Genomic DNA, 24,381 nt, shown 5'->3' with positions numbered 1-24,381 from the left:
CAGGGAACCTCTCCATCTGAGGGAGCAACTGTAATAAATTATCTTTATCTAGAATCCATTGTGCCAAGGATGCTGACTCCTCAGGGACTCCGCAAGCTCGTTTGGAACCGCTGCTTTTGTGAAACGCTCTATGTTTCATGCACTACAGGACAATAATGAATCTAGTATGGACAATGATGGAAAGACTGAATGCATTACATAAGGCAGTGTGAAGTTTCAGGAGTCAACGTCTCCTTTACCTTACCTGCGTCTCACTTTGTCCTCTGTTGCCCGGTTGTTTAAATTACTTTCTTTATCTTTTCTTCACGCACCTCATCTTTTTCAGTGCATCACTCAAACATTACCATTTTATCCTTTGATATGTTCGCTCTCTTCAACCCAGTATCAGTGGTAATACAGTAATAATACAATACAGGCTGGGGTTAATTCAGCCTACTTTATAATGGAAAATGGAAAAGAAACTCTTGGGATGAATGGGAAATTTGCACATTTTGGAATAAATTTGAATTTTTTGAAGAGCTGAACTTTAAAAAAATCCTCTATATTTTCCTTGTAGTTGCTCTGCATTCCCTTGTTCATAGTTTAAGAGTAGGGTTTAGGGTTTACAGATTTTTATATCAGTGTATGAATCATTTGTATTTTTTCAATACTAGTTGCTGGACAGATAAATAAGACTCTGCCATTATTCATTTCTAAAGTTTCCTTACCATAAGCGCATAAAATAAATTCTCAACTCTTAAAACACGATTCTATGTGCTTAAATTCAGGTTAACGTCCTTGATATGTCACAGAGTGTGTTTATCAGGAGGGCTCCCATTAGGTTCTAGTGCAAAATAATTTTCCATGCAATTGGACGACTTTTACAGCTAAGTAAACTTTTCAAACATCATTGTTTGAAACTGAAGCTGAAGAAATTGTGTGTGCTCACAGCATAAGAGGTTCATGTGTGTGTATGTGGGTTGTTGGGTTTTTTGCTCAAAAACAGAACAATCCACTGTTTACTTGCCTATGTGTGGCATTACAGCAGGGTGTAATGAGCTGTCTCTCAAGTCTGCATATGGGGGTCAAAGTTTTTACTGTTCCTTTATGCCCTTTTGATAGGTCGATACAAACACAGTTAATAACATTTGATGACCTTCAGACCCCGCTAGAACACGGAAATGTCATGTTGTGCATGATCAAAGGGAGGAAAAAGTACTGCTGAATAAAATCTCTTCCAGGATAATAAACGTCTGTCAGTGCTGCCTGCAGGCAAAGCTTTGGCCAACCTGGCCTTGAGGGCGTCACTGAGTGAAATAAGTATTTGATACTCTATAACCCAGCTAGAATTTTAGCTCCCACAGATTGTTTGACTGACTGATTGTAATCTCAATCAATGACAGTCAATTGCAGATCTGTATCTCAACTCCTATATAAAGCACACATGTCTACAGGATCAATTTCTTCCATTTCCACATCTTCACTACTGTAGGCAAGACCAAAGAGCTATGAAAGGTAGTCAGGGACAAGATTGTAGAGCTACACCAGGCTGGAATGGCTGTAAGACCATCAGCAAGAAGCTTGGGGAGAAAGTGACAGCTGTCAGAGGGATTATCCAGGGATGAAAGAAATGGCCACCGATTGCCCTCAGTTTACAGCTCCATGAAAGATTATGGGACAAAACTATACAGGAGGAGCGTGTTAATGATCTGAAGGCAGTTCGGACCACAGTCCCCAAGAACGCCATGTTTGGAGGAAGATAAATGCTGGGTATTACCCAAAGAACACAAACCACACAGTCAAGCATGGAGGTGGAAATATTGTACTTTGGGGCTGTTTTTCTGCTACAGAATGACTTCTAATTGAGGAGCAAGTGGACAGCGGCCATGTACTGTAAAATCTTTGAAGACAACCTCCTTCCCTCAGCCAGAACACTGAAGATGGGTCATGAATGACATGAATGACAAGCAGCAGCCAGTAAACCTAAAGGATTTAGAGAGTTTCAGTAAAAAGGAGTGGGCCAAAAATCCCTCATAAGATGTGTGCAAACCTCATGACCAACTACAAAAACCATCTTACCGCTGTGCTTGCCAAGAACTAAGTCATATTTTTCTTGCATATAAAATAGTTATTTCACTCAATGACATGCAAATCGGTTCATCACTTTTATGTAATGTGTCTTTTCTGGAGTTTTTGGTTGATATACTGGCTCTTTCTGTTTAAAATAAAACTACTATAAAAATTAGAGACTGTTCATTTCTTTGGAATTGAACAAACTTACAAATTGAGCAGGGGATCAAATAATTATTTTCTCCACTGTAATTTCATAGCAGTAATTGTTGAATAGACACATAGACACAAATACTTCCATACCTGGATGAGCACCACTTTCATCAGCCATATTCATTCCTTTTCCCCATCCTTAGTCAGAACCAAACTTTAAATCAATCCTTCCCTTGAATCCAAATCCCAAAGGCCAACCAAAGCTTAAAGGTGCCCATAGGTTGCATCACTTTGAGGAAAGCCACTGGTTTCTCAGGAATGCAGAAAACTCACGCGCGCACACACACACACACACACACACACACACACACACACACACACACACACACAGTGTCTATGTGTGCCATCTTTAATTATTTGGGCATGCTGATCGAGCCATATTGTTTGTGCATGTTTTTAGTACATTTGTACATTTGAAATTATTTGCAAAAGCATTTAAGTTACAGGCACAGAACGAGTATGAGCTTGACCTGGGGACTCCCTGCCTTGGTTTAACAGTATTTTAGAGGACAGTTTTATACCCAAATTGAGAAATTACCCCTTTTTTAATTCAATGGACCAAATATAATTGAACAGGTGATACTTTAGAAAAATTACCAAACTTAACTGTAGTTTTTAATTGCTTTCTCTCTATAGTGAAGCACACTGACTTCAATGCGGCTGAACTGACAGTTTTCAGCTTTATTCGAAAGATGTTAATATTCACATCAGATGAACAGCGTAGGAACTCTAGTCTGTACTCAGGGCCAGACTGAAATACTAATTAAGTCCTACAGTCTGGAATCAGCTCAGGCCAGTCTTCACACATTTAAAGCAGGTCACAGGCTGGAAAAATTTTCGAGAGAGTATTTTCTTTTCTATTTTCTGTTTATTAAAATCTTTTATTCTCAATGTTACATTGTATCAAAGAAAACTCCACTGCAAATATCTATATCTCAGTGGTATCGTCTTGTTCATTAACATTGTTGATGCGATTTTGACAATGTTTTCAAGCTGAAAGCACACAGTCTGATGTGCACTCGTCTTTACCTCAGTTTTGAATCGAAATATTAATAGCGTTTGTCCTGATAAATCATGAAGGTAATTTAGTCCTAACAAACTGTTAACTCAGCCATTTAGTGAAGTGGAAAAAATTACCATCAGTGTTTAATTACTGTAGCTCTTTTCAATATGTCTGCATTTGTAATCAGTGACCAGCAGGCCATTCAGAAGCCTAGGGCATCCCAGCTGACACTGGGTAAAAGTCCATCAAGGGCTGAGACACAAACACTCATGCGCTCACTTGCGTGAATCAGGTTGCAGTCATTAGTTATTGCTAGCACGCCTGCAAACACGGGGAATTATGCCCAGACAAGAGGTCAACCGCTGTACCGCTAAGTCGCCCTCTTATTCATTTCAAATCCAATGTGCATAGATAAAAAACAGAGAAAGGTGTCACTGTCCTATACTGTATGCAGCTTAAAATACAGCTGTGTGATGCTCTCATACTGCAAGACTGAGAGTGTGGTTCACAGACACAAAGTTTGACAGTGCAACATATGTACTGTATACGTGTATGTTTTAGAGAGAGAGGGGAGTTTTTATGACCTCTGTTCAAATTGCTCACTGATCACTGACAGTGATGTGCGGTCAGAGCTGCTGTATTACACCACTGGGACAGGCATCTGTGATCTACACCTTCATTTCCATTCGATGTGACACTGACAATCTTTTCTTCACCATCCACTGCCCACACCACCCGTATGTGTGAGAGAAAGTGTGTGTGTGTGTGTACGCACGTGTGTGTATCCTCAGTCTGTGCTGCAATCCTGTTTGCCTAGAGGCTCCCTCTCTCTTTCTGTGAAATAAAGGCAGGTGTTGCTTGCATCACAAGGCCAGACCAAATGCACTGTAAATAGATTTGACACACACAAATAGCAGAGAGGACGATGCAGATTGTGCTTGCGGTATAGAATTCTAATGTTCTTCCAGCATGTGTTATCAGGCACCGCTTCGAAGGAATGGAGAGAGTATATTACCCCCTGTGGTGCGTGTATGTGTGGGCAAACCTGCGTGCCACTAGTTCGGTTTTCCATTAGAGATGGTGCCTTTTTTCCAAGATTGTTCCTTGTGGTCATCATGAAGCCTCTATTTACCAGTCGTCCACCTCTAGAGATAGCCTGTCATTCAGAGTGATTGACAGCCAGTCTTTTAAAAGAGAGAACTTTCAGTCATAAGCCATATACTACTGCCTGTGTGTGGCTTTTACTCTAGTTCAGTTAAAACTGATGCTGTAAGTAAAGTACAAGAGTTAGTTTTTAAACAGCTGCGCTTGTGAATTCTGACCATTTCTGAAATAGTAGACACTGGTTCTTCAGCAGTCAGTTCCAAACTTCTTTTTAAATTGCTGTCTGTAGTTGAATGCTGATTCTACATAGTTTCTAACATTGCACTTTCAAACAAGAAAGCTCTCTGTCCTCTTTGATTCAGGTGTGGAATGAATCTATTGTTTCCAAGTGGAGACTTGGAAACAATAGAATGAGAATACAGACCCTTTTGTTATTAGTAAGCAGATATCTTTCCTTTCCTATAAAGTAGAAATTCTTCCTTGGTATTCTAAAGAGCTTGGAAAGAAAAGCATCTGGACTTCTCTAGGTTTCTTGAAGATGTTTCACCTCTCATCTGAGAAGCTTCTTCAGTTCTAAGAGCAATTGGTGGAGAGTCCCAGATTTTAAGCCCTGTGGGAGTGTCCCCAAGAGGGTCATGGACCCCCTATTGATCCTATTGAGCCTAATCACACGAGCAAAGGTGTGAAAATGGGTGTAGGTCACAATCAGCCAAGGTTTCAGGTGAACCATTGTGAAACCTAGGCTACGTCCACACTAGCCCGGATAGATTTGAAAACGGCGTTTTCGTCTGAAAACGCTCCGCATCCACACTAGCATTTTCAGTCTTTTTCACAGAGTTGTGCGCCCACAAAACGGCCAAAAACACTCACGTTCCAGTTCTGCACATGTGCAAAAGCGAGTGAGACTTAAGAATTTGAAGAAAAGCTATCTGGAGCATGTACAAACAGATATTAATCTTTTTTAGGGCTGTCAAAAGTGAGAGCAATCAAAACAACTTCTGTATAATGCCCTCCGCTATCTTTGTTTAATTGGTCACATGACTGCATCACATGCGTCATCGTTTTAGAAAGTCTGCGTTTTCGAGTGACCACACTGCTATGGGACAGCTCCGTTTTGAAATGTATGGGTTTGTGAGAGCGTTTTCAAAACGCTGCTTTTTTCCTCAGGGAAAACGCAGTCTCATTGTGGACGTAGCCCTAGTTCAACATTTATTAGACTCTGAGTCACAATATTGGTGAATCTGTAAAGAGTATTTGTGAGTTTGCAGCAGATCATCTCTCATTTCTCAGGTATAGTCTCACTTTTCAAAATTATATTAAACAATCTTGTGAAAAAGTCCATCGCCCTTTTCCTAGACATCTTCATCCTGATCATAGCCCTCATGTCCTGATTACTGATCCTTCATCAGGTCCTCAAAGTAGTCCTTCCATCTTCTCAGCACACTCTCTTCACTTATTAACACATCATCTCTTCATCTCTGTCCTTAATCACCTTAATCTGGTGCATATCCTTTCCAGCTCAATTTCTCTGCCTAGCCAACTGATGTTCATGAGCCGCATGTGTGAGCTTTGAGTGAAAAGTCTAAATAACTGACAGTTTTAAATGGATTTATTTTATTTATTGACCAAATTTACTTTTTTTTCTTTTTGTTTGTTTTTAGTAGTAATTGACGATAGTGAATATCAAACATGTATCTGCTAAACAGCAGTACTTTTTTTCTTTGTGAGCACATTAATGTGCTCAAATGGGATCCATTATGGTCTTCCTCATTTTCTATCGCACATGTGTCATCATAATGGTGAATGATGTCTGAAATGAAGAAGTCAGTGTATGAGCAAGCTATCTAGGAGTCAGAAGCTGAAGCGTTTTACTGCTTTAGGTGCTCTGTTTCAGACCATTTTTTCAACTCTTGGGTCTGTATGGTGTCAGTAGTGTCCTTATATGGTCGTCTCAGGCACGCCGCTCTAGCCATGAGCAAAGAAGCCACACCCACCTGCTGTTTAAATCTCCTGTACCGGGATTTGCCAAAGGCTGTGTTTAAACTGTTGTAAATAACTTGTTGGCCTGTAATCTGTGAAACATATGTCAAACCCATCTCCCTTGAATGATGAAAAGTCATTCTAAGCCACAATCAACATTCCTGTCACAAGGGTAGAATGACTCTGTTTACCAATATTTCACATAAAAAAACACACAGAAACATTAATTTTGACACAACACTGGCAGCTAAGCAGAAGATAGCTGGGAGGGGAAGAGGGCTATAGGGGCATGTTTCATACAGTGACGGGGTTTGCATTAAGGCCCACTGATAATTAGAGTTTATTTCTAAGTCTAAATCGTGAAAGCTACACTAGTCAAGCCCAAGAGTGTGATTGTGGAGATAGAAATGAATATGTCTTTATTTATATTGTCTCCTTTTCTCTTTTCACTTCACCCTCCCTCTCTGTTGCCAGGGCATTATTCAGGATGTGAAGCTGATTTTTGCTCCCAACGGCTACATCACACAGTGTCCAAACCTTAACCGTAGTAAGTACCGTGATTAAATTCATGCATAGTATTGAGTATTAACAACATGATAGAAAAAAAAACTTTAGTTTTATTAGTGTGTGCTATTGTCAGCTGGTGGTCACCTCTATGGAAAGCTTTGAAAGGCTCTGTCTCCTCGGGTAAAACCTCTCTCCATTTTTGTCTCCTTCCTCTGCTCTGGCAACGTGGCTTTATTGTGCTGTATATCAGATTCAGTGCAGCCTCTCTCTTTGGCTCCTCCATCTGTTTACTGTCAAAAAACAGATTAAGATACAGGGCCACCGCTGCACTACTGTCTCTGTCACTTGATCAATAAGGCAATCACACCTGGGTGCTTTATTGCTGATACTAACAACAGGCTCAATCCTAAGACAAAGAGTCTACAGCTATGTAAAGCTTCCCTTTTGTTTACTGTTGGGTGAGCTGTGGCCAAATAAATGTAGTCATTCTAATGACTTCTGTCTTCTCCTCTGTTAATCTCCTATTTAAATGCTTTCCTGTTGCTTTTCTTTTCTTTGTCTCTTCTTTGTTTTGGTGCTTGCTGTTCATCCCTTGAGCCTGTCCCACCTGCAGTGATTTTCTGAGCCTGGTGCAAGGCATCATGGACCTTCAGGAACTACTGGCTAAGATGACCTTGAAGGTACGAGCAAAGAATAACCTCCCACGCAGAAAACTGCTATAACTGAGTCACAAGAGAATTAGAACCCTAGGAGAATGTACAGTATGGTGTACCACCACAGTAAAGGGAGGTTTTTCAGATAAAAGAAACAGCCAATTTGCAAAATGCTGGCAACCATGTCTTAAAGGCTTAAATAAGGTACCAACTAATACCTTTTTCAAGTTGCAATCTGACATGTAAATAAAAAATAAATGAAAATGAATAAATAACTTCCTTCTTCAGTGCAGCTGGAGAAATCCAGCCCCTTTGATTTTGTTGCCGCTTCCACTGAAGCACATTGTTCTGTCTCTTCTGAAGTCAGCGTCTCGTTTTTGTTTAATTTCAACAACACGGTGCCCAGTAAAGAATAAGTTATTGTTAGGGGAAAAAAAAAGAAACCATAATCTGTCTTTAGAAAATATGATTATTCTGCCTCTTATTATTGTGAGCATGAATCAAAGTAGTTTTTAAAAAGAAAAATACAAAAGATAATAACGTGCACGGGAAGGGAAACAGAAAACAGACAGTTACTTTGTCCCAAATGGTCGTTCTGTTTTTACAGTTTTCACTTTGAATACAATTACTCCACAACAATAGAAATAAATGTGAATGCACCCACTTTGTTAAAGCTCCTTGGTCATGCAAATTACTTGTTTATAGAGTAAAAACGTTGATGGTAAACCTCATAGGGACAAAGTTAATCCCACTTATCAAATGTTCAGCGTCTAAACAAAATTTAGATTTGGTCAAAAAAATGACAGTGAAGTGTTTATAAAATGTGCACCTTTAAAAGAGAAACCAGCAAAGTCATCAAATACCTAACCCAGATCTTTCTTGTTATGCTTAGCACCACATGACCATGCCACCAAGTTTATGAATACAATATCTTGAGAACAAGGTGCTGTAGGATTTTCAAACTGATGCCATTAGTGCATCTCCTAAAATCTCTGACATGTTCAAATGTTGGTCACGTTTTTTGAAAATCTTATGAACACGATAAATCGAGAAAGATGTCACCTAGGATTTTCAAATTTATACCATACGAGTTTCAGTCTCAAAATCATCAGAGGTCAACTTTTCTGAAAATCACCTAGTATTATCAAATAATACCACAGGTGAATCTGCTTGGAGGCTGAGGGCAGCAGCACTGGCAGTGTTTTTTGACCAGTAGCAATCATTGGAAGCTATGAGATTATGATTTTGATAATGATCTTTATTTATTGCTTTCCAATGTACTGTTCTTTCTCTTGGTGTTTTACACCCTGGACAAAGGCCTCACACTATGCCACACCTTTACTGTTTTCAGTAGTAGCTAACTGTTTAAGCAGTATAAAGGTTTTCTATTAGGTTTGATATTAGGTTTTTCACACACATAACGGACATGCGAACCAGGGTTCATAAAGGTGTCATGAAATGATGACTGCACTGGTACAATCAGAGGTTACCAGGCAGCATGCATTCAAGCTTAGAGCCAAATTATTATTATTATTAACCTTTATTTAACCAGGAAAAGTCCCATTGAGATTTAAAAACCTCTTTTTCAAGGGAGTCCTGGCCAAGAGGCGACAACATGTTGAAATTACAAAGTTAAATTACAAAGCATGACCCATTTCTAAGACTGAACATCTGCATAAATGAATGCGTATGAACGTGTGCTTGTGTGTGCGTGCGCACTGCATGAGTGCATGCGCACTGCATGAGTGAGTGATATAAGGTGAGAGTGGATGAAACAAAGACATCTTGGTGGGTGGTTGAGCTGTAGAGTCATTTTCGGCGTAAATAAGGATGAGATGAAGAACATTACCCCACCGGTACCTCCTACTTCACATGAGTGCAGCCTAACCTATTGCCACGTGACCTCACTGCACGTACAAGCCGCAGCAGGGAGAATGCAGTCATCTCCACGGCTAAATGGCTGTCTGCCTCTGTGATGTGGAAAATAGAGGAATTCAGCATGAGGTGAATAATTGCTTGGTCCTGAGCGTGTGACGTGGAGTGTCAAGGTGGGGTGAGATGACAACGCATTTGCATGCATTACACCTGAGATGGAGCCCGAGGATGTCTTTGTGCCAAAAAGTATACTAGACAAAGCTCAGGACCTTTGTTTCATGATACCACAGCATGCAGTATCAGTATTGATCCAGTTTTGTTTCCCCATATTTAAAATTTTGATTCGCTCCAGTTAAAAAACATGATGTTTACTCGGATACATCCAAACTAACGTTTGGTATTCACCCATGTATGTCATTTCAGTTCTTGAAGTCAGCAGATATTAGACGTCTCTGAATTTTGGGTTGAGTTTTCAAAGATATTTCTTATTTTGTGGAGCAGCATATATATGTTCTTTATTTTATTTATCATAAAGCATCATGAATGAACCATTCAAGCTAAGATAAATATTCCCTTTAAAACATTTGCTCACATAGAAATAGTGAAAAGTTGACTGCTTGAAGTTGCTTGGGCATTACCGCAGGGCCAGCTTCAAAGCTTCACAGAGGCAAAAACCAAATGATGATAATAATATTAATAGGTAACATTTTATAATATGGGCCGTGACTAAGGGAGCAATTGCCCTGTAATTAAAATAAATTTAAGTACATTTTTATTGAAATTACAATGTAGTTATACTTTCATAATACAAATCTATTTGAATATGTTTATTTATATATCTACAAATACTTAAAGGTAAGCATACTAGAATAAGGAGTATTGAGTCAGGTTTTTACTGAAATAATTATACTGTAAGTAAACTGAAGTATATGTAAGTAATTTTACATAGTGCATAAGTAAATTTAAGTATTGCATAACATCAGGTATTTTAAAGAAAAGGAGACAGATTATTCTGTAAGTAGGTACTTTGTTGTAAGTACTATCTAAGTAACTTTAAGTTGTGCATATGTAATGTATTTTACAGGAAAGAAGAAATAATTACATTGTAAGTTAATTTAATTAGTGTATAAGTACCATTAAATAATAACTATTGCTATAAATATCACTACTAATATTGGTATTAGTAAGCGTAACCCAGCGGTCTGATCCTGCAGTTTTAGAAGGTTAAATCCAAAGGATAAGTATTTTTGAATATAAATTTCTATAATATATACATGTTCTCTCAGTGTTCTCTCTGTTTACTTCGGCTTCCTCCCACAGTCCAAAGACATCCACGGAGTTAATTGGCAGAATAGAATGGCTTTACTATTAATATGAATAATGATCTATGGAAACCCAAAATACAATTCATTAATTCCTTCCTAATTCACTAAAATGTGCAGATGAGCCCTTTTGCAAATTAAATACCAGCTTAATGTGGTGAAAATCTTCTATATTAACCTCTGCAAACTGTTTTTTTTTTCTGTCACTACTGTAATCCCAAGTGCTAAAGCATTACCATCACTTGAATTATAGATGCACTGATGCATTGAGTTTCAAACCAAATCCCAATGTGTGTTTGTTTCATTGTTCCAACTAAAATATGATAAGCGCTTAACGACAGACAATTCAGATCTTGATTACAAACAAAATTTAATTAAATGTTCATTGGCCCAAGACTCACTGGTCCCCAGAATATGATAAGATTGAACTTTTACGTGCTTGACATATCTGTCAGACAAGCAGGAACGGCAACAAGTGATGAATGATGTAAATATCATAATGTGAGGCTTCTGGTGTGTCGACTTTGTGTTTAGCTGGGACTTCACACCTCTCTCAGGCTGTTGTATCCACCATAGGAGATCCATGCCTGTTAACCTGTGACTTCTTTATGCATCGTCACGGCGCCATTTGATGCTCACACTGTACAGGAAAGGTATTCCTCTGTGGTGCCTCAAGGCAGCCTCCGAGCCTTTGAAATTGCTTTTCAAACATTTTGTTTTTGGGCTTTGACAGGACATATCTCTACTATTCATAACTCGCACAGCATTCCAGCAGCCAGCCGAGACTTCTCTAAATGAAGTAAAAGGCCTCTGTGACATCCAGCATTTTTTCTTTTTTCCTGAAAAGCGTCTATCATTTCCCAGCTACTCCTGTCTTTTTGACTCTGAGACCTGGGCAGCTCTCAGAGGAGCGAAGTGGTGGAAAGGCAGGGTTGCAAACCGTCTAAGTAGACCTTATAATTTCTGAGTGCTCAGATCAGTTGGAGTTTTCAGATTTCTCCAGCTTCCCATCTATGAAACAGAACTCAGATTTTGTGTGTGTGCGTGTGTATATTTTGTATTTTTTAGGCACATGTAATATACACATAAACCCAACAAATTTTCAAATGATAACTTGAGGATAGTGGGTTAATGTACAGGTAATCCCAAGCCAAAAAATCAAAAATCTAGGCTAACTGAGTGGAATAAAATATCTCAAAGAGAAAAGAAATCTGATTTTGGTCTACTCCAACCCGTGTGCCACACAGTTGTCAGTCAAAGATGCTTCACTTGTGTTGAGAGACAGCTGTGAGGAGTGTCAAGCAGGAAATAAGCTGAGGAAGAAGGGGCTGATCAGTGTGTAGGAATATAAGAAGGGTGAGGTGGGATCGAAGCTGTTAGTCCTGTCATTTCTCAGTAGATTATAGCCTAAGGTCTCAAGCATGAGCTGAATGATGATGACTTATTATTCTATGTGCCCTACTAATGAGTGGCTCCCGGCGTAGCACCTCGCGGTGAAAACCATCCAGGGCATGCCAGGGGGATTATGGGGAGGGGATGAGGGGTAAAACCAGCATGCGCACTTAGACTTCTGATTTCATTTTGTGACTCTGGCGATTCTGTGTACAGCTGAACTATGCTGAGTCTAGGCTGACCCAGCTGGAAGGATGTCATTGCGAGAGGACCTGCAGTGCCAACGGTCTGGTCTACCGGGATAAGGAGCTGTGGGTAGAACCTGAGAACTGCAGGAACTGTGCATGCAAGGTGAGTGCCAACCTCATCCTCAAAGACTGAGACCTTGGCTTTTGGTTATCTACTTTCAATTATCACACCCTAAAAACCTCCTTATCAAACACTTTAATCTCACACTGGTGACACATAATAGTGCAGCAGCATCTTACGGTCCTTTTTCTCTCTTTAATGCAGTCTTTCCAGCCACCATACCTGCCACTTAGCTCTCTTAACTTGCCTTCCCATCAGACCTCCTATTCACCCAGCCCGAGCATCATCTCTCTCTGCCTCCTGCCCGCCTCCTAATAAGTGCCCCCTAATCAGCCTGACTGCCTGCACTCATACATAGGAGCCAGATTTTAAAATGCAGTGAATCAGGCCATCGCTGGCCTGGGAGAATTAGACTTGCTGCATCATTGCACATCAAGCACAGGGTGAAGTTTTGTCAGTCTGGTTTCCTCCCATGGACATGCCATTAACTGATAACCAGGGTGTCCCAGGGAATCATTTCAGATGACTCTTGAAATGAAGAGGCGATGGCAGAGAGCGAGGTATCAGTCTCAAAAATTAAGACAGTCCTTCAGAACCTCGACTGTCATCAGGCTACCCTCATTCAGTCTCTACTGTGTGAATAATCTGTTTTCAGATTACATGGCGTCATCGTTTGTTCATTATTCTTAAATAGCACAGCTGTCAGTTTAAGAGTAGTTCTAAATATAATGTTATGAATACCGGTAGTTTGAACACGTCGCGAAGAGCTCTTTAAACCTTAGCTAAGGTTAAAAAGGTGCTCTATAGGTGCAAATAAGGTGTAATCAACAACTTTCAACTACTGCAAACCTTAGTGGATAAAAACATGTATCACACTATATGTGTTACAGATTTAGTGGTAAAAAAAAAAAGTCCCCAACCCCCAAGCTAAAGATTTAAAATGACATAAATACTTAAGCAAATGTATCCTATATTGAGACACAGAAGGGAGGAGACATACATTCAAAGTGAATTTTACAGCAGTGCCATAGGCAAGACCCTTATGTTCACACCGAGCTTTGGATTTTTTCTTGTAATGTTTGTTTTTATTCATTTAAAACAAAAGAATATCGCCTGCTCTTACAGAACGGTGTGGTCGAGTGTCGCAGGATTTTCTGTCCTCTGGCAAACTGCTCAGAAGACTTGTTGCCTGTACATGTTGATGGAAATTGCTGCAAGACATGCAGACGTAAGTATAATGAGTAAGAACCAAGCCCGTGAACAGAAGTTAATTTTTCTGTTCATTTTGTAGTCACTATGACCCAAAATGAGTGACTACGACTCAGGAACAAAGTGTTTACAGAGGTCGAGAAAAAGAGCCATTTTTACATAGACATGTTAATTGGGTTCAAAATTAGGAAAAACTTGGCGTGATGCCCTGTATCTGCCACCTCTTTTAGGCTATAAGTGGCTGAGAAGTGCCTGATTTGCTTTGTTCATTTGTCACTTTTTGGAATGAGCTCTTCTTAGCTTGCTATCTTATGCTTTCGACACCATCTACACCATTACTTTTGAAGTGCCAAAGCAAGAGAAGATTTCTGGTGTTGCCTTTTTGCAGCAGTGTAACAATGTCACATTGTTCCTTTTCTTTGCTAGAGAGAGACAGCAATTGGCACAGCCACAAAATATAGCTTTTAGGTTAGATAAACTAGTGTTGTGTCTTAAAAAAATCCCCTTATTGACTCACTATTCACTGTAATGGATAGCTAAAGACTGACTCAGTAATAAGGGGCTAAATTTGAAAACCAATTGTTGCCTACTGGTCGCTTCAGTATCAGGCTGTGATGCAGATGCACTTGTAGCTATGGACTTTGTTAAGTTGCTTTTTCATGCTTTTTTGTTTTTTTACCAAAAGCTTTGGTGCTTGCTTCTAATAAGCAATTTTGTAGCCATGATTGAAAGCAGCAAGGATTGCTGCAGGTCTCTTTGAAAATATGATGTATTCACAGTGTTTACTTGGTCCAACCAACAACACAAACCTCGAAATTAGCAAAATCAGCTAAAGCAAAGCAGGAACTTTGTACATCTAAACCAGGGGTAGGGAACTCCAGGCCTCGAGAGCCGGTGTCCTGCAGGTTTTAGATATCACTCTGGGTCAACACACCTAAATCTCACCCTTATCTTCCCTGCTTCGCCTCTATGTTCTTGTCTTGTCTTGTGTGAATTTACTTTCCCTGGAACAGTCTCTCACTGTCGTTCTCTAAACCTAAAAGAGAATTATGGATTTGATCAACTGGTCTCTGAGTGCTATTGACACCCTTTTCTCAACGAGAAGTCGGGGCTCGGGAGAGCCTGAGTGCCCTGGAGGGACTTTCCCTGCCGGTTACATGATGGACGGGTGGCAGAACTGGAGGACCGTGTGCCTGGCGGGACTGTCGATCGAGGACGCTGAAGATATCTACCTATTCGGAACCATGATAACAGGGTTCATGCTGATCGGCGTTGGCTTAGCCCTGGTTTATCAGAGAAATAAGAAAGCGGAACCGGCTGTTCAAACCCCCACAAGGCTGCCCGCTGGATTCGAAGCGACGGGACGAGGTGCGACCTCTCACAACGAACGTAATATGGTCAACACCTTGGAGACGCTTACAGCTGCTGTGAAGGCTCAAAACAACACCATTGAGCGTATGAGGGGAAACATCAGAGAGAGGCCTGCTCAAAATGAGACCCTTGAGCGACAGTTGGAAAACATCGCGGAACGGATCACTGCAGTTGTGGGGTCTCAGAATCAAAAGACTGACAACACCACGGAACAGAAGTTTGATACCATCATGGGGAGGCTCGCAGCTCTTCAACGGGAGATCGAGAGACCAGCCTCGGAGTGCTAGAATTCGAGCTGCTCACAAAGGAGAAATCAACAATATTCAACATTTGGACACCACGGCCCCAGCTGCAGGCCCAAGGCTGGAGCCCACCAAAACAACTCCCTGATAACGACTGTGTGATGACTATTCTTCCCGCCCCATGAAGGACACCTGGATTGGCTGGAGGACTGTTTACTTAGCCTGATAGGCCGAAGGACACTGTCTCAGCTAAACTATGGACACGCACACACACACACTTACACTGATAAGCACTCACTCATCCCCCTCCCTTTCCAACGCCTTCGATGCTTGTGCCCTACCGGGGATGATAGCAGTCAACTGGACCAGCACAGATGCTGCAGGACCGGATGCGCTGTCTACGCCGGCTCTCTCTTACCCTTTACCCGCCCCTGTTGCTTGTCTCGTGTTTCTATGGTGTATTGATAGTCATGTGCTTTTGTGCTGAGGTGTTTTTTCTTTTATCAAACTGTTCTCCCACTAGGAGCTCAGTCTGAGTGGAGTTTTTTTTCTCCTCCTCTTACCTCATGTAGTGTATTTTCGTTGTTTTTTTCCTATCAGCCTACCTTCTGACATGTCTGCCCAATGTGATGTTTGTGTAAAGTTGGTCAGAAGGTTCCTTTGTGAGTGCGCATGCGCCATTAGCGTGCTGCCTGCTGTAACCCCTAATTTCCCTCGGGATGAATAAAGTATTCTGATTCTGATTCTGATAAATCAAATGATTAGTTCATTACCAGGCCTCTGGAGAAGTTCAAGACATGTTGAGCAGGTAATTAAGCCATTTAAATCAGCTGTGTTGGATCAAGGACACATCTAAAACCTGCAGGACACCGGCTCTCAAGGCCTGGAGTTCCCTACCCCAGATCTAACCAGATAGATACAGTAGGTGCAACTTTTGTTTTTTTTAATGTGTTAGGCTGGGCTGTTGTTTCTGGGCAATGTTCTTCTGACACAGTGAAATCAGAGTAAGCTATGGGCCGAGAGCGAAGATCACAGTCATCTGATTTTTATGGAAGCTGAAATAGAATCACTGTAAAAAGCACACAGGGGTCTGCTTACTGCTCAGAGACAACTGTCTTCTTACTATACTGCAAAAACACTGAATCCCCAAAGTACAGACAGCCTTTGAATAATTTCAGCCTCCTCTGCTTCTCCCTCCATTCACTCCTTCCTCGTCTTCCTCCCCTGTGAACATCAGAGCTCTGGCACAAACGAATGATGGAGCGGCGCTCCGGAGCTGCGACTGAGTGCTCCACAGTCCTGCACCCCGGAGAGGAGAAAAAGCAGGACTTCATATCATATGCTTCACTTTCTATTTCTGCTTTATCACCAGAGGAATATGCAGAAGAGACTTCCTCTGTTGTATTCTTAATGCGCTGTTACAGTTCCTTTCCGCTTGTGCACACTAGCCAAGAACAACTTTGTTTCAGATGGAATTAACTATGCAAAACTTCAGCCTGGAAACTTTTTTTTTTGTAGGCAACCTCCAGTTCTCAGTGTTAGCTGAAGAATTTATTCAATTTCTGGTATTTCATAGTTTTTGTGCTTACCCAAACAAAGTGATATAGAAATTGTCTTGTCTTGTTGTTCATTTATTTATTTTTTTTGCCTGCAGCAAAATGTACCTACATGGAACAGACATTTTCTGAGGGACAGCGGTTTTTGTCCAGGAGCTGCCGGGAATGCAAGGTAACTCGTCTTTTATGTTTCCATCCTCTCCCCAGCGTTTAGTCTTTATCGTGCAACCACCAGACAACGCCTCTTTGGAACTTGAACATGCAGTGCTCATGTGTGCGGTGGACTGCTCGGTGTGTTATTCAATTAACCAGCAGGCCTTATTAGTTTTCCCACCCTCCTGCAATCTGTTCAATCTGCCTTTTTTTTCCCCCACCGCTCTAATGGCGAGATAGCCAGGTAATTAGAATAACTTATGAACACGGCAACACAAAGGCCTGATTTGAATCAGAGCTTCATCATTGTGTAGATTATAATTGAACTCATTATTCCAGTTCAGCATAGAACAGAGGTGGGCTTTCTCCACTGAGAAGCCATTTATCTTTAAAGGCACTATTTTAAGGAGAAAATTAGCGTTTTATGCATATAATTGCTTACAAAGACCCAGACATCTGGATTCCTGGACTCTTTATTAGCCCTTAGAGACCCTGAAACATCATTAAACAACAAATGTTTGTTTCAAGCAATTACAATCATATTTACTCCTGGACGTAAGATCTGCTAAAAGTCCAATTTGGGCATATTATATTTAAAGGGGGGTTAAAAATGTGTTGTTTTTTTAGCCCTCTTGGCACAAAGACAGCCTGATAGTTTTAATGTGTGTAAGTCAATATGTGCATTTTTTTTTTTTCTTTTGTGGTGACATGTCAGATTTAGCATTGATCTGATCTGATCCTTCTTCAGATTTTTGCTCTGGCCTCTCACCCTGGGAGGGGGAGAATGGGGGAAAAGCAATGACATATCTGTATGTGTGTCATACAACATGAGGCAGAAACACAAAAAGAAAGAGAAAAGAAGGAAAGAGAGGACCACTCTAGGCCAAATTATGAAGTATTATGATGCGTGACATTAGTCATTCTGCTCGGCAGCTTCAAACCATTAGTGTTCATTTAAAACTCTGTTAGTGCGTTCACATGTTTAAGTCCACTGACTACAAATCCTGTGTGTTTGATCACTTGCCAAAAGCATGTCATCACTTTTTACTTTGATTAACGACCTCTGAGCCAGCCACTGCTTTCAACTGAAAGCTAGGTCACCTCTAGGGGTGATTAACTCTTAGGGACTCTAAATAAAATTGTCACTGACAAAAACAGAGAATTTCCATTTCTTTAGTATTCACTGATCCAGCATACAGCAGAAGCCTTTAACTTGAAAATCACACGTTCAACATAAGTAACTTTTTTTTAATCTCTTTATATTACTTCTGGCTTATTTCAGTACTGATCATTTTAGTTTACCTCAACTTTATTTTATTTATTTATTTTTTTTACACAATTTAAATCCAAAACATCAGCTTTCAGGATCCGAGTTACTTGCCCTACACAACCTGTCACTCCTCCAGCCTCTACAGTCTTATAAACGGTGTGTCTGGAAAGTATTCCCAGTCTACATTTTGTGTTTTTGTTATTTTATTCCAAAATGTATTAAATACATTTTTAAAAATTATTTTTTCACCTCAAAATTCTACACATAATACCGCACAATGACAAGGTGAAACAACTGAATAAAATAATGGCGATAATAAAACATGTACACACAAAATTGAGCTCAGGTGCATCCTGTTTCCACTGATCATCTGTTAGATGTTTCTGCACGTGACTGGAGTCCAGCTGCACTCAAAAAAATGAAATTGGGTGGTTATTAAATTTACAAAATTCAAACTAGTACAATCTAGTAAGAGTGGTTAGTTGCCTGGATTCACAAAATTCACAAGATCACACAAGAGTTCAAACCACAGGAAAATCACTGGGGTTAGAAGAGAAAGATAACCCTAAACACACTACGTATATGCCTTATTGTGGTTTAACCTGTAAAGGACAAAAACGTACAGAAAATTCTATATAAAGCCTTGTAATCATAGTTTCCCTATTTTTTTGAAGTCTAGATTGACAGCTCGGTGGCACAGGGTTAGCACTGTTACCTCGCAGCAAGAAGGTCTTGGGTTCAAATGGTGAATTCAGTTGACTGAGGATTTGAGGATTGTATTGAGGTACAGATCTGGGGCACGGTACAGAAACATTTCTGCAGCATTGTAAGTCCCAATGAGCAGAGCGGCCTCTGTCATCTCTAAATGGAAGAAGTTTGGAACCACCAGGACTCTTCCTAGAGCTTGCAGTCAAGCTAATCCGATTGATTAGGGTAGAAGGGCCTTACTCAGGGAGGCGACCAAGAACCTGATGGTCACTTTGACAGAGCTCCAGCTTTGCTCTTTGAAAAGAGCACCTTCCAGAAGGACAACTATTTCGGCAGCACTCCACCAGCTTGGCCTGTATGGTAGAGCGGGCAAACCCATACAGTGAAGCATGTTGGTGGCAGGATTATGCTGTGGAGATGTTTTTTGGGATGCAGGAACTTGGAGTCTAGTCAGGGTCGAGGGTAAGATGAATGCAGCAATGTAAAGATATATCCTTGATGTTCATCCTTGGTGCTCCAGAGCACTCTAGACCTCGGACTGGGGCGAAGGTTCATCTTCCAACAAAACAACAACCCCAAACACACAGCCGACATAATAAAGGAGGTTCTTCAGGACCACTCTGTGAATGTCCTTGAGTGATCGAGCCAGAACCCAGACTTCAAAATGATTGAACATCTTTGGAGAGATCTGAAAATGGCTTAAAATTATTCTCCATCCAACCTGAAGGAGGCTGAGAAGTTCTGCAAAGAAAAATTTGAGAAAATACCAAAAATATATGTGCAAAGCTTGTAGCATCATACACAAAATTATTTCAGGCTGTATTCCTGCCAAAGGTGCTTCAACAAAGTATTGAGTAAATACTGTGAAGACTAATACTGACTGATGAATTATACTGCACTGTGCACAGGCTTGGTGTTGCTGAGCTCATCATAGCTGTCGATGGCACCAAACAATGCCAGTATTCAAAGAATTGATTTGACAACCATTAACATATAGTTGCATGTTAAAAATAATAGAGTAAAAAGTGCTTTTCAAAAATAAAGTACGTGGTTTCAAGGTTTTCGGCATTTATTGGTATTTTCTGAGATTTTGCAGATTGGGCGAACAGACTAAGCTTAAGCCAAACTGGTAATTTTATTAATTAGTGATGAATATATTCATTTATTTGACAGATGGCAACACTGTAACAGTTAGATATGTAATCGTTTTATGAAGCTAGCTAAAATATTACCATATATATATTTATTTCCACCCTGGTCACACACAGAGCAACATTATAATTAATTTTCAAGTTTTAAAGTCTAATATTCATTTTATTTCCATGGTTCCTTTGGCTCCTTCAGAGACAAATGATCTATTTGGCTCATTTAGGCTTTTCCTCATTCAAATGTTTTTATGTGTCTACTGTTTGAGTCAGTAGTGCAGAAATAGTGCAGCTTTAATAAATTAAAAATTAACTGAAATACAGAATACATTTTTAGAAAAAAAGCACGATCAGATGGAGAGACAGAGGTTCACCAAGAAACTGGGCTATTTACAGATGACATGAGAAAGCAGTTAAAATGGTTCCTACTTCCTACAAAGGGACGACATTGAGGAAAGACGTGAAATATTAATATATATAATTTACTCAATACCCAGTATGGCCTTTCAAAAACAGCTGATTTAAGTGTTTAAAGTCAGGAAATGGGACTGATAAGAAAAAAATTGGTTGAAGAAGCAGTCCTGTGGATGAGAGGTTGCAGTTTTAAATATTATAAGAGATCAGATTGTATAACTGGTGGAAAACTGATTCTCTCTTAATGCATAGCCCTTCACACATCTGACCCCATCTCTGAAATCACGATGTCTTGCCTGTGTCCTGTCCTTCCAGAATGGCCTGATGGTGAAAGTCACAGAGACCTGTCCAGATCTAAACTGCACCCTCAGTGAACAGATCTTACCAGATGGCAGATGCTGCAATGTTTGCAGAGGTACATGTTTCTTTCCACTTCCCACTGCACTTTTCTCAGTTGTATGGATTACTTTTTTTTTCTTCTTCTTCTTTCTTTTTTTTGCATGTACACACACCGGTACTGTGTCGCTGTGAGGAGTAAACACAGCCGTCTTCCCAATGCTGATTCAGGCTGTGCCTCTGCAATAATTTAGTCTCTCTCCCTTGTCATCCACTGTGAATGCTTTTTGGCCCGTGTACCTTTCAGAGCAGATTGGTCTTTCTGCCATAGAGCACCTGCTATGCCTATTTACCTGAACCCCATTGCTTTGGCAGGGAAATGCTACGGGGTAAATAGCCACTGGTAATTCAGTAAATACATTGAATAAACAAACTACAGGAGGCTGCCATCTATAGAGACATAATGAAAGAATCCCTGGGGCAGGTTCTGAGTGAAGGAAATTGCGCTCTTGTTTAGGTAAGCTAGCATTTCTTAGACTCACTGTATTCACACAGGACGGGGATGAAATGGAAAGGAAAATACATGTTTGGGAATAGGAAAGAGAGGGAGACGAAAAGATAAATGAGTATAGCATAAGACAGCAAAAAGCAGAAAGGTAAGGGAAGGTAAAATGAAGTCTTAGACTTGCTGTGATGAAGAGAAGGAAGGGGGCAGATGGGAGGTAAATAAGGTAAAACGCACATGCCAGCAAAAGAAAGGAAAAGAGATGACGACTACAAACTGATATACTGACAATACTGAGAGTGTTAGGTAAAGAGTAAAGAGAAAGCAGGAGAGGAACTTAAGAGTAAAGGAAGGAAAGGACTTGAACTCCTTTTGTTGGAAAGTAAGAGAAAAGAGTAAGGAGAGAAAAGACAGCTATGCATTATAAAGGGAAATATAGCTGAGGAAGGAAGAACAGAAAAGTAGATTTAATACAGTAAGGAGCAGCAATTAAAGATTAAAGTCTCAGTGCCTCTTCTCTCCAAACCTTTTCTTACCTCTCCGACACACACACACACACACACACACACACACACACACACACACTTGCTAAAAAGCCAAGTCGGTCATTATTCATTATCATTGTTTCCAAATCATCTCCAGGCCTCTTTTTGCCGCGTCGTGACTTGGTCCTTTACCACCACTCTGAGATGTAATTGTACCTCGCTGTTAAAGTCCTCGGAGTCACGCTGGCTTTGTTAAATTGGTAATTACACAATTGTCACACAGTCTTCATACCAGGTAGAATTTCACCGGGGAAAGAAAACAAAGAATTGCACAGTGTGAGGGGCTCGTGCAAGTGTGCAGTGCAGTGCAAATCAAAATCCAGCAACAACTCCCCTTTTACATAAACACACTATCACAGTTGGTCTCTCTGTAGCATGTACACATGATCCTGTGAGGACTCGCTGCAGATGATTTAAGGACTGAGAGGGAGAATAATGCAGGCACAAGTCTTTCTTCGGTAATAGCTCCCCAGGCTCCCTGCCTCGCAGGGCTTTTATGTGCAGCCAGTCTGTCACTCATTACAGGACATGATGGGCTATATCAACTCGTACCTACTGAGCAGGAGACAATCATCTATGTCTGTCTGTCTTTTTGTCTGTCTGTCTCTCTGGCGGGTCACATTTTTGTGCATGTGCATGAGTCTCACTCTGGCTTGGTTCAGATCACAGAGCACAGATGAATGATAGATGTAGCTGTTCTCTATCTAGGTAGGCAGAAATGATCACACACAGGCAGGAGACCAGAGTTTGAAGTTATCATCTAACTAGCTACAACTAGGTACTTGTTAATTATTGCCAAAGGGGAAAAAAAAACATCAATATCATCAGTGCAATTAACCTCACAGCAAGCCCTGTTATTTGTCAGATAATCACATCAACACTCCAAACAGCACCAGCACCACAAAAGGACAGTCAAGAGGTCCAGCTCAGCTACTCCAGTTAGCTGAGGTAATGTCTAGCAGGCAGCTAGTGGCTCCAGCCACCTGTGCCAGCATCTACTTGTAACCAAGAGGCCCCTTTATCATGCAGGACTTCAATATTTAAATGGGTGACTTACATAGAAATTCACCTGTTACCATGACCAGAACCTTTTTCTTCTTTTGTACTAGGCATAAACATGTTTATTCCTCCTAGCAAGTTGGGCACTTTGATGTGTACCCAGTGGAGATTAACTGGCTTTTGTAGATAGTCTCAAGTGGCCATTTGAGGAACTGGCACTTCATCGTTTGGCTTCATTTTTCAGCCCTGGCAGAAGAGTTAGGGAGGGAGGGAGAAGAGTTAAACTACTGGGCACAATTTCCTCTAGGACTGAAACACAGCTGGTCATTGGGGAAGTCAGCAATTGGAAGTTTTCACTCATTGCTACTCTTCTGTAAACACGGCTGTAATTATTCCATGTTGCCTTGAGATAGCATCTTAGCTGCACACACAGAATACACTCTACAGTATTTTAATTACATGGCAAAGCTTGTTATACTGCAGTTTTGTGTATGTGTGTGTAGTTGTGTTTTGAATTTTGAAAGTTGTCCATTCTGTATAACTGACGCAGTGCTCCACCTGTTGCGTTAGTTGTGGTTTTTCAGAAATTGAAATTTCATTAAAAGGATGTCTTCAAATACTGTAAGAGCACCGTGGCTCACTCAGCCGAGTGAATTGATGACTTGGAGATCTTCCTACATCAGCAGAGTGTGTGTGTGTGTGTGTGTGTCTGCATTTGCATGTTTTGTCTCGTTAGCACGTGCACTTTTACATGAGAACTTTCATTAATACACCAGATTTATTCAAAGTTGTAAACTCACCGTACACTTCAGGCACCCTGTTATCCACAGTGTTGTAGGTGACAGGAACAAGGTTGCTCCTTTGTGCATTTATCTGCTTTTATCTTTGTGTTACGGGCATGCATGTGTGTGTGTTTGTGTGTCTGTACACAACTTTTTATAGCCTTGAGTGAGCAGATTTCAAAGGTTTCCTTTGCTCTTTTCTTTTAGGTTATGACTTCTGCGCAGAGGGACTCATTTGTGGGGAAAACTCAGAGTGTAAAAACAGGAATACTAAAGCAGAGTGTGAATGCAAGAGTGGCTATGCCTCCATCCACGGGGATTCTACTTACTGTGAAGGTAGGACCATATTTTTCCCCAGCTCAGGTGAGCTAGGGCCAGCGTGGCTGTCTCATAATGTCTATTAGCACAGGATGTTAAAAGCAGAATGGGTGGCAGCGCGTTGAAGCGTCAAATTCATTGTTCTGTTTTAGGAGGGTGTTTATGAAGGCCGTTGGCTGCAGACTGAGATTTGTTATGAGCTCTGGGTATGACATGATGATGACTGGCTGTAAAGAGAACAAGGATTGTTCGGTTAAAGAGCAGCTATGAACCAGGCTCGGGACTTTGATTATGCTATTGGGGCTGTTGTTAAAATAGATTTTCTTTTTAAACTTATAAGCAATTTGCTTCTTTCATAGGAGTTTGACAATAGAGCTCTGGCACTCCTGTTTTGAGCTTATTGTGATACAGTCAGTATGAT

At 40.6% G+C, this 24,381-nt stretch overlaps 2 protein-coding genes across 2 annotated transcripts in view; both read left to right on the top strand.

Moving 5' to 3' along the window:
- Positions 1-24,381, top strand: part of LOC146640102 (protein kinase C-binding protein NELL1-like) — a 313,384-nt gene that overhangs the window by 116,602 nt on the left and 172,401 nt on the right. Inside the window, exons 6-12 of the mRNA XM_085350021.1 lie at positions 6,824-6,896; positions 7,454-7,536; positions 12,315-12,449; positions 13,533-13,635; positions 16,884-16,957; positions 20,791-20,890; positions 23,850-23,978. Of these exons, the coding sequence (XP_085206147.1) occupies positions 6,824-6,896; positions 7,454-7,536; positions 12,315-12,449; positions 13,533-13,635; positions 16,884-16,957; positions 20,791-20,890; positions 23,850-23,978 (697 nt within the window). The remainder of the gene's footprint in view (positions 1-6,823; positions 6,897-7,453; positions 7,537-12,314; positions 12,450-13,532; positions 13,636-16,883; positions 16,958-20,790; positions 20,891-23,849; positions 23,979-24,381) is intronic.
- LOC146640104 (uncharacterized) lies at positions 14,631-15,849 on the top strand. Its single transcript, XM_085350028.1, has one exon. The coding sequence runs from the start codon at positions 14,666-14,668 to the stop codon at positions 15,272-15,274; it is 609 nt and encodes a 202-aa protein (XP_085206154.1). The 5' UTR covers positions 14,631-14,665; the 3' UTR covers positions 15,275-15,849.

The sequence above is a fragment of the Diplotaxodon limnothrissa genome, linkage group LG1 (assembly GCF_057381915.1).
Source record: "Diplotaxodon limnothrissa isolate DT_005_m linkage group LG1, D_limnothrissa_male_GT1.1, whole genome shotgun sequence".
NCBI classification, from domain to species: domain Eukaryota; kingdom Metazoa; phylum Chordata; class Actinopteri; order Cichliformes; family Cichlidae; genus Diplotaxodon; species Diplotaxodon limnothrissa.
Note: the sequence above shows the minus strand (reverse complement) of the source record. Positions and strands in the feature narration are given on the sequence as shown.

Coding starts and splice junctions, on each gene's coding strand:
- LOC146640104 (XM_085350028.1), top strand. CDS start 14,666: ATGGATTTGATCAACTGGTCTCTGAGTGCTATTGACACCCTTTTCTCA.